Source organism: Phascolarctos cinereus, unplaced genomic scaffold (assembly GCF_003287225.1).
Source record: "Phascolarctos cinereus isolate Bilbo 61053 unplaced genomic scaffold, phaCin_HiC Scaffold_4;HRSCAF=312, whole genome shotgun sequence".
NCBI lineage: Eukaryota > Metazoa > Chordata > Mammalia > Diprotodontia > Phascolarctidae > Phascolarctos > Phascolarctos cinereus.
The window spans coordinates 728,312,490-728,323,393 of NW_027555847.1; the positions used below are offsets into that span (position 1 = coordinate 728,312,490).

General features: G+C 46.2%; 1 protein-coding gene across 1 annotated transcript in view; it reads right to left on the reverse strand.

The window, feature by feature from the left end:
- Positions 1–8,978, reverse strand: part of LOC144456631 (uncharacterized) — a 50,163-nt gene extending 41,185 nt beyond the window's left edge. Inside the window, 3 exon segments of the mRNA XM_078151913.1 lie at positions 3,124–3,219; positions 4,345–4,471; positions 8,414–8,978. Of these exon segments, the coding sequence (XP_078008039.1) occupies positions 3,124–3,219; positions 4,345–4,471; positions 8,414–8,626 (436 nt within the window). The 5' untranslated portion in view covers positions 8,627–8,978.
- Positions 8,979–10,904: the final 1,926 nt, after the last annotated feature.

Below are 10,904 nucleotides of genomic sequence, written 5' to 3' on the forward strand. Positions count from 1 at the left end.
ATATCCATTTTTCCCCCTGAAGGATTATACTCAGTGTTACTAGGTAGGTAATTCTGGGTTGTAATCCTAACACCTGTGCCCTCCAGAATATCATATTCAAAGCTCTCTGATCCTTTAACATAGAAGGTGCTAAATCTTATGTTATTCTGATTGTTGCTCCATATTTGATATTTGAATTGTTTCTTCCTGGCTGCTTGCAGTTTTTTCTCCTTGACAAGGGAGCTCTGGAATTCGGCTATAACATTCCTTGGAGTTTTCATTTTGCAATCTCTTTCAAGAGATAATCAATGGATTCTTTCAACTTTTATTTTGTCCTCTGGTTCTAGAATATCAGGACAGTTTCCTTGATAATTTCTTAAAATAGGATGTCTAGGCATCTAATAATTCTTAAGTTGTCTAATATAAATTATCTCTCCTGCATCTGTTTTCCATGTCAGTTATTTTTCCAATGAGATATTTCACATTTTCTTCTATCTTCTCATTCTTTTGATTTTATTTGGTTGTTTCTTGATGTCTCATGGAGTCATTAGTTTCTACTTGCCCAATCCTAATTTTTAAGGAATTATTTTCTTCAGTGAGCTTTTGTACCTCCTTTTCCATTTGGCCAATTCGACTTCTTAAGGAGTTATTTTCTTCAGTGATTTTTTGTGCCTCTTTTACCGTTTGGCCTATTCTCCTTTTTAAGGTGTTATTTTCTTCAGTATTTTTTTGTGCTTCCTTTACCAAGCTGCTGACTCTTTTTTTCCCAAGATTTTCTTGTATCACTCATATTTTTTCTCAATTTTTCTTCTACCTCTCTTATTTGAGTTTGATAAGCCTTTTTGAGCTCTTCCAGGAATTCTTTTGGGCCTGAGACTAATTCACATTTTTCTTTGACTTTGTTGTCTCCTGAGTTTGTTTTGATCTTCCCTGTCACCATAGTAACTTTCCCAGTTTCCTTTTTTGTTGTTTGTTCATTTTTCCAGCTTACTTCTTGACTTTTAACTTCATGGGGTGGAGGGGGGCACTGTCACAAGCTGCAGGTTTTCTGTGCAGTTGTTTTCAGAGCTAGTCTTAGTAGGTCTATCAGTTTTCCGTTCTTCTAAGGTGGTATGATCTAAGAAGAGGTGTGTTTACTACTGTCCTATCCTGTGTTCTGGTCTCTAAGTGACTACAAGTTGTCTTTTCCATTCTGAAACTGTGACCAGGATTACCACTCCCACACAGCCAGAAGCTCTGGTGTGCTAGTGCTCCTCCTCCTCACCCCAGAACTGAGACCTAGATCCCTGTATAAGCAATGCAAGTCTTGCACCTAGTGCTAGCAAAAAGGACATCTGTAGCCTCCTTCTGACTAGTTGTCCAACCCCTTCACCATCTGTGGGTGGAAAGCTTTGGAAGCTGCTGTGGTATATGAATGAGCCCCTACAGTCTGCTGCTGGTTCGCTGGGGCCCAGCCTGCGCTGACCTGTACTCTACTCTCACCCTGGTACAGCAGACCTTTCCTGCCAACCTCCTAAGTTGTCTTGTTTCACTCCCTCCTTTTGTGGGTTCTGCTGCTCCAGAATTTATTTTGAGGTGTTAAAGTTGTTTGGGAGGGAATTTGGGAGAGCTCAGGCTCTCTTTCTTCCACGATCACGGCCCTGCCCCTTAAGTGGAGTTTTTCTTAAAATAAGTAGTATCTAAAACTAAAAGTAAGCATTACCTGTATTTGGGATAAACAGAAGCCTTCCCAGTAAATCTTTAACCCAGTAGCTATTAAACTATGCATACTCTTTGACACAACAATAGCACTACTAAGTCTGTATCCCAAAGAGATCAAAGAAAAATGAAAAGGAACAATATATTTATGAAAATACAGCAGTTCTTTTTGTGGTGGCAAAGAATTGGAAATTGCGGGAATGGCTGAACAAGTTACCCTAAATGTGCGCCTCTGAACGCTAAATTTATGCCTCCCACTCTAACCCTAAATACCCCCAATTCTGACTCCAACACTATTGTGCTATAAGACATGATGAGGAAAAAAAGGGAAAGACTTATATGAACTTATGCAAAATGGAATGAGCAGAACATTATATGCAGAAATAGCAATACTGTATGATGATCAACTGTAAAAGACTTAGCTACTCTTAAGGAGGCAATTCCAAAGGACACTTGATGAAAAATGCTGTCCACTTCCAAAAAGAGAACTGATAAACTCTGAGTGTATGTTGAAGTATAATTTTCACTCTAGTTTTCTCTTTTTTGCAACATAGCTAATATGGAAATATGTTTTGCATGATTTCACAAGTACAGTTGTACCATATAGCTCATCTTCTCAATGCAGGGGAAGGGCACAGGGGAGGTGTAGGGATCGGTAGGACGTTGAGGACCACAGGCTGTTCATAAGACTTCACTGATGGGCGAAGGCCCCTCTCGGGTGTTAGTACATGTGCAGAATATCCTGGGTTGCTTCTCCGTCCACAGACCTTACATTCCCTAATCAGCAGAACTCTGATACTAGGCAAGCTCAAACTACAACACAATGTTGCTAGCTCAAGCACAGTCAGCTCTAGCACAAAGATATATCCAGTATTGCTAACTTATGTATCAAGTATTGCTAGTTCATGTATCAAGTATTGGGAACATTCTGGGAACGAGAAGTACATGGCGTTTTACGGGAACAGCATGGGAGAAGGACACAGTCAGGATAAGGTTGCAAAGAAATGTACTTGTTGATACTTTGACCGGTATTCGCATGAGAAAAATGCTCAGTGTTGCCTATTGGTAAAGATATGTAAACCTTGCTGCTTTGTTCACTGTTACCCTGGGGTATGTTCCCATGAGTAAAAGATATAAAACACTGAAGGCAGGAGTAGTAGTAGTAGTAGTCGCTTACCGCTTGAGACAATGGCTGAATAAACCTTTTCAAACTACACCTCTCTGTCGACTCCACTCCTTCGTTATCTGGGGACACCCGAAGACTCTAGGTGAATATGACCCAGGCAGCCCCTCTCAAGTAACAAGGACGTTACAGGGAGGGAAAGAATTTGGAACTCAAAATTTTTTTTTAAATGTAAAAAAGAAAGAAATATAACCCTAAAAAAAAAAAGGACCAACTGAACTATTGCTTACAATGATGGACTGGCCTGGTAGGACTCAACTCACCTGGATGGCTGATCCTTGGTATGTCTCCCTCCGGGATCCATGGTGCTTCCCTTCGCTCCAGCTGGCCGATGACATACGGTTTGGAAAATGCAAGTCCTGCTCAATGGAAATGGAACTGGAGTCAGGTTCAGAGAAACCATATTGGAATTCAATCCTAAAACCTGTTTCTCTGTAGATGGCAGGAGGCCCAGGAATAAGACAAAACATCTCTAAAGGATGCATGCCGTGTGCCACTAAAAAGTTTAAATAACAGAGGCTAGAGGGGCTTTGGGAAAACAGGTACATTGATGCACTTCTGATGGAGCTATGAAATGGTCCAAGCATCATGGAGAAAATTTTGAATTATGCCTCCAGTGTTATAACATTCTGAGCACCTGCTGACCCAGTGATGCCATTACTGGATCTATACCCCAAAAAGATAAAGAGAAAAAGGACTCACAGGTACAGACAACAGGAACAAGGAAGTAAGCATTTACAGAGTACCTACTACATGCTAGGTACCCTGATAAGCAATTAACAAATATAATCTCATTTAATCAAAGAGGAAACCCTTTCTGATGCAAACTGAAGTGCGCAAAACCAGCAGAACACTGAACACATAACAGCAATGTTGTAACAATGATCAAGAGTGAAAGCCTTAGCTACTCTATTCAATACAGTGATCTAAGAGAATTCCAAATGACCCATGAAAAAACACTGTCCACCACCAGAGAGACAACTGATGAGATGAACGTAGATTGACACATACTTTATTTTTTCCCTTTTTTTTTTGCAACATAGATAATATGGAAATATGCTTTGCATGGCTTCACATGTAGAACTGAGGTCAGCTTGCTTGCCTTCTCGATGGGTGGAGGAGGGGCTGGAGGGAGGGAGGGAAGTTGGAACTCAAAAAAATTTTACATGTATTTTTAAATAATTTTAAAAAAGAGAAAGAAACCATCGAGAAAAGCTACAAAAAAAAAGGGAAAACTTTTTATTGATGAACAGGAAGCTTATGTATATCCATTCTCTCTTAAACCCAAATGTCTGGTCTCTGCATTTCAAACATTAAGTGCTCAACATTTGAGACACCCAAAATCAAAGAACCACAGAATTCAAGCATTTCAAGGAACCTTAGCAGCCATCTATTCCAACCCATAAATGACAGAACATTTATTAAACTAGGAAACAAAGGCCCTCCAGCAGAAAAATCCGAGTGCCAGGGAAAGCTGTCCTTACCCAGGCAGACCAGGTTACTATAGTTCTCCAGCATTACATCCCTGTAAAACTCCTTCTGAGAAGTGTCCAGATGCATCCATTCCTCCTGGGTGAAGTCCACAGCTACATCCTTGAAGGTCACTGATTCCTGAAATAAGAAATACATTTAAGTTTACCTAGGACCCAGATTTAGACCAGTAAAAGATATAAAGTTGGGGGGAGCCAGGCAGAGCCAAGATGGCAGACTAAAAGTTGTGACTGGCTTGAGCTCTCACCCAAACCCCTCCAAATATCTGTACAAAATTCAAGAGCAGCAGAACCCACAAAAAGACAGAGTGAAACAAATGTCCAGTACAAGACAACCTGGAAGGTCAGCAGGAAAGATCTATTGTGCTGGGCTGGGAGAGGAGCACAGTTCAGTGTGGGCTGCCCAGGCAAAGACGGGCCTCAGCAAACCTAGAGCAAGCTTCAGGGGACTGAATCACAAGTAGCTGTGGCGGTTTCCAGCCTTCTCAACCCACAAACGCCAAAGACAACTTAAAAGAGCAGTAGGAAAGGTCTGCTGGACCTCTGTGAAAGGGGAGCACAGTTTGGCCCCGGTCCTGGTGCAGCTCTGGGGCAGTGGCTTCTTTCAAAGCTCTTGGCCCACAGACAAAGGGGGAATCAAATGGCTGATCAGAGGGAGATTGCAGAGATCTCTTTGCTGGTGCTGAGGCAGGATTCTCTTGCTTCCCCGTGCTTGGATCTGGCTCACAGCTCTGGGTGGCGGTCCTGGGGTGAGGAGGACTGGCATGGTGGAGCTTATGGTGGAGGTGAAGAGAAAATCCTCTTCAGAGTTCCAATGCAGAAAAGAGTGCTTATAGTCACTCATAGACCAAAAAAGGAGTAAACACCTAGCCTTTGATCATACCACCTTGGAAGAACTGAAAATTTACAGGTCCCTAGAAATATCTCTGAAAACAGCTCCACAAAACCCCTAAAGCTTGGGACAAGACATTCTCCACACTGGAAGCAGATCCCTACCTTAACAAAGAGTTTAAAACTCAAGTAATTAGCTGGGAACGTGGGGGGTGGGATATGATGGAGGGAAATAGAGTTAGTCTTTCACAACATAACTTATGGAAGTATTTTGCTTAACTATACATGTATTGAGTTGCTTGCCTTCTTAATGAGGGTGGGTGGGGAGGGAGGAAGGGAGAAAATTTGGAACCCAAAGTTTTAAAAACAAATGTTCAAAATTGTTTTTACATGCAACTGGGAAAAAAGATATGCAGGCAATGGGGTATAGAAATCTATCCTGCCCTACAGGAAAACAGACTGGGAAGGTGATAAGAGAAGGGGAAGGGGTAATAGGAGGGAGGGCACATTAGGGGAAGGGACATTCAGAATGCATGCCATCTTGAGGTGGGGGTAGGGGAGTGATGGGGAGAAAATTTGGAACTTAAAATCTTGTGGAAGTGAATGTTGAGAACTAAAACTAAATTAATTTTAAAAAGAGATGTAAAGTTGGTAAACAAATATGGAAATTTTGTTTCTAATCCATTAAACTGAATAACAGAAATTCAATTTTGTATATGATCCTTTTTTTTGTTTTGTTCCTGTTTTTGTGTCCTAGGACATTTCTACTTGTTGATCACTGTTTACCAAAAATAAATAAATAAATAAAACATTTCATTAATATATCACACTCTCTTTCCTTTTACCCCCTAGTACTCACTGGAACCTGGCTCCTGTGCTGATGACACTGAGTCCTTAGCCATGCTCTTCAATACCCACCAATGCCTGGTGCTAATGGCAAAGCTGAAATGTCCCTTGCTCCCCACTGCCACTTTGAGTCTCACCTCCTACCATGATCACTCAGCAAGTCTGCCTCTTGTGAGGTCTCCTCTATCCAAACTGATCACCCAATCCCAACCCAATTGGTGGCTATTATCTACCAAGCCCCAGAGCTAGTCCCACAGTGAATTCAGTGCTTGACTAACAATTTCCCTCCACACTACAGGCCTGGCTCAGCCAGGACTCTCCAAACTATTTTCTGACCACCTTCCCAAGAGCCTTTTCATGTTGGCCAAGACTTCAATTGTGACTGATGAGTATGTTTCCCCAACCTCCATTTGAGGAGGTACCCAGCTAGTAACATCCTCTCCATCCTAGCATTCTCACTACTATCTCCTATCTGTCACCTGCTTCTCAGCTAAACTCCTAGGAAAAGCCATCAATACACAAGGTATCCAACTGAATCAATAAGCATTTACTAAACCTTACTATGTGCCTAGCATTATGCTAAGGGCTGGTAGACAGAGAAGAGAAAAGAAAACCATGGTCTCTGCCCTCAAGGAGCTCACAGAAGATAACATTGGGGAGGGGGAAGATTCTACATGTGATATAGATACATATGTATGTACACATGCACATATACAGACACACACATACATACGGGGTGGGAAGGAGAGAACAAGAAAGGCATTAACATGAGGCAGACTGGGAAAGGCTGAGGTTAATCCAAGACAGAGGTAAGTGGGCAGACCCTCCTGGGGGGTTACCCAATGTAAGGACACAGAGACGGGCAATGACATGCCTTGGTCAAAGAATATCACATCCGCCAGGAAGTGCTGCGGGATCAGAACATGTATGGAAGGAAGGAAAGTGTAAGAAGAGGACACTTGATCTTTGGTCCTGGATGTCACAGGGAGTCGCTGGAGATCACTGAGCCTAAGTGTATTGGGGGTGACATTGTCACACTCACGTGTGAGGAAAATCCCTCTGGTAGCTGCGCAGAGGAAGGTCTGGAGTAAGGAGAGAGCTGGGATAGCAGGACCAACCCAAATGCTATTGCCACAGTCTAGACACAAAATGAAGAGGGCCAGCAGCAAGATGGTGGCAGGATCTGGAGAAAGGAGGATTTAGGAGAGATCTGGTGATGGTGTGAACAAGACTGACAGCAAGCTGGGTTTGTAGAGTGAATGTGAGGGAGAAGTCCATGATGCAGGAAAGCAAAGCTGCAATCCCAGACAGCAGAGATATTGGTGATACCCTGAATAGCACCAAAGGAGTAGGAAAGACAGGAAGGTTTAAGAATCTGTTTTGGACTTGCTGAGTTTGAAATGCCCATAGGACATCCAATTCAAGAGATAAAAATAAACCACTGAAGAAATAATAAATAAAGCTCCCTCTCTGCCTGCAGTGTTCACAAAGTATGCATGTAGAATACCACATACTATCAGAACACACTCATGTGTTTATTGGTTTTATTGAACGGGGTTTTTCTGCTTTTTAAATCTCCAATGAAAGGGATAGTTTGCTGGACAGGAATTGGAAAAGGGACATAACTAGAAGTGGGGGAAAAACCACAGAAATAAAAGATGCCAATAAAAATGAGATTTGAAAATCTGTATAAGTAAAAAAAAAATAGCCTATGAATATGGTGAAGAAAACATTTTTGAAAACCTTAGGAACTCTGACCAACAAAATTACAAATCACATTCGAAAGGAAACTGGATTAAACATACAGTCCACCGAAAGAAGTAGAAGTGATGTACTAGGTACAGGTGGAAACATTTTTTTTTAACATGGCTACTGCAGGAATTGTTGTGTTTGGCTACACATGTTTGAAGTAAGGCTATTGTTTTTCTTCCTTTCTCAATGTAGGGGTGCATTGGCTGCACTGAGCAATAGTGAAGGTAGATTTTTGCTAACATACATATATATTTTTACATCTACATATATAAATACACAAACACACACACATATATGCCTGTATCTTTTTTTAACATTAAAGAAAAATGAACGTCACCAAACCACATGTTGCCTTTTGTGCAGGAATCCCTACAAGGCTGTGTGACTCTCAAGCTCTTTCCAGAACTGTACAGCGGGATATCATGGCTTAGGGCACAAAATCCATAAACCACAGAAAAAGAAGGAAATCTGAAACCCACCCACAGACATAACTGAAAAAGGAAGACTGAAGAAAAGACCCCACGAGACACACTGAATCAGGCAGAGGCCGGGTGGTTCCTGGACAACTGTCAACCCCAGGAGACGGCGCGACCCTCGGGATGCACAGGAAGGACAAAGCTGGGCTCTCACTCACCTGTGGGGTCCCAGGTGGCAGCACAGGGGCCATCTTCTGCTGCCCAATTCGACCTCGTCCTGGGCAAGGGCAGAGGCATGGGAAGGCAGAGCTAGGGAGGAGAGAGGGTCCATGAGGAGCGCACAGGCCCCCTCCTGCAGCCCCCAGCCCCACACATCTGAGTGAGGCTGTCCTCAGCCAGGGCTCACCACCTGGTCCTAGAGCCACATTCATTCGAGGAAAGGCCCGTTCTGGCCAAAGTGCTGGACTAGAGTCCAGGAGGAGACGTGCCTGCCCTCGGGGGGCTTACATTCCACTGGGGGGGGGACACCAGGTGCAAAAACACTCAGCTCCCACAGCCAGGAAACACTGACAAGCTGAGGGGGTCGGGGAACAGGGGGCGGGGCCAGGACGGGCGCCCAGGATTGGCTCCAACCGCCACCGCCCCACGGCCAATGGGCGCCTCTGCTGCCCGAGGGGGCGGGGCTGAGGTCACACTAAGTGTTCAGACCGCTCCTCCCACCCAGGAAGCTTTCAAAGCAGGCGCCGGGCGCTGGGCAGCCCAGGCCCGGCCGGCCCGTCTTCGGGTCCCCACTTACGCCAGCCTGGGACGCGGGGCTCAGCCTCCGGCACCGGCTGAGAGCAGAGCAGGGGCCCAAGCAACTGCCAGCCTACCCAGGACTCCTGGGTGGGGGAGGAGGAAGGGGCGGATGTGACGCCATAAACCCCGCCCCCGTGTGGCTCCCGCTCCAATCCCGGGCAGACCCTGTCGATTTTTTTTTCTGGGCTCGGTCATACCTAGACTGTCAGGACCTCCACTTCACCCGCACCTGGTCTGGCAAAGGCTCTTGGGAAATATAGTTCCTTGGGTAGGCTACTCATGCGCACCAAAGAAAGCGCCGTACCTGCCTCCCTGGCACTGTCTTGCCCTGCGTTTGCGCGCGCGCGGCCCAGGGTGGGAGGCTGGTGTCCAGGCTGGAAAGCCCCGGGGAGCCGACGTGCATGAAGTTGCTCTGCCGCGGTGTCTTCCTGGTGTCCAGCGGATGGTTCCGAGCCCTGTGTGGCAGGAGAGCCTGGGCTACAGGCCATTGGCGGGAGCTGCCACGTGTCCTCACCCCCCTACCCTCCTCCCTCAGGTGTGCCTCACCTGAACAGGTGACCCCGCGCTAGCCCTGGCCCCTCCCTCTCCTTGTCCCTCCCGGCACACAGGCCTGCCCTCCCCTCTCCCTTCTGCCCTGTTGGGACCCAGATAAAGCCCTCCCAGGCGCTTTCACAGGGACCTGCCCGGCGACCGGGGTGTCTTCACCCCCCATGGAGGTTTCCAGTGCCCGCGTCCAGATGGGGAAAGGTACCAGCCAGGGACAGCCCAGAAGGGCGCTGGGGTTGGGGTTTCGGCCCTCGCTCTGTACAGCCCCAAGGAAGAAGAGGGGCCACGTGTGGGGCAGCTGCTCCATGCCCAACAGCTGGCACTGGCGAGGACAGAGCTGGTGTGGTGGGGAGGCGCAGCACTGGACAGAATGCGGGGCGAGATGGCAGCAGATGGCCAGTGCAGGCAGTGAGCTTTATTGGGAGGAGTGCAGCTGAGGGCAGGGAGGATGGCCCTCCCCAGCCTGCTGGGGTCCTGCATGTGCTTTGCAGGGTTCTCTGGGGCAGGAGGAAAAGCTCAGCCCTGGGCTCCGTAACACGTCCAAGTTCAGGACTGGGACTGCCTCAAGCCAGGCTGAATAGAGGGGGAGACTTTCTGCCACTTGATGAGCCCCTGCCAACAGTGTGTGGGAGAAGGGAGCTTAAGGTGTTGTAGTTCCTTCTCCAACAGAGGAATTCAGGCATTCTGGGAGCTTTGTTTAGCGCACTCTTCTTCTATGGGGATCACAACATTCTAGGAATTAACACCATCAAGGTGGGTGCCCCTTGCTCAGCTACCCTTCCCTGCCTCCAGTCCAAACTAACTGGGACTCCAAGAGGGTCACCTTCTTCTCTGGGCTTCTTACATGCCCCCGACCGTGTGCTCTGGGACACCTCCAACCTCTGTGTCTCTCCAGATTCAACCATGCAGATTCAGCTGTGGTACACTTGGCACTGGCAATTCCACTGGCTTGAACAAAAGGCAGGACACAATCTCTCTCAAAGTTCACTGTCTCGTGGGTGAGACAACAAGCAACCACATACAAACAAATCTGACAGGATGAATGGGATTTAATCGACAGAGGGAAGGCACTAGCAGGAAAGAGGACTGAGAAAGGTTTCTTCAGAGGCAGGATTTTAGCTGGGAAGTAGGAAGCTGTGGAATCCAGGCAATGGAGATGGAGTGGGGGCAAGAATCCAGACCCGAGGGGCAGCCAGTGAAAATGCCTGGACTCTGAAGAAGGGTCTTGTTGGAGGCCCAGCAAGACCAGTGTCAGGCATCTTGGAGAATGCGGGGGTCAAGGGGAGAGAGGTATAGGAAGACTGCAAAGCTAGGGAGGGGTCAGTTTAAGAGAGGCTTTAAAAGCCAAACAGAGGATTTTATATT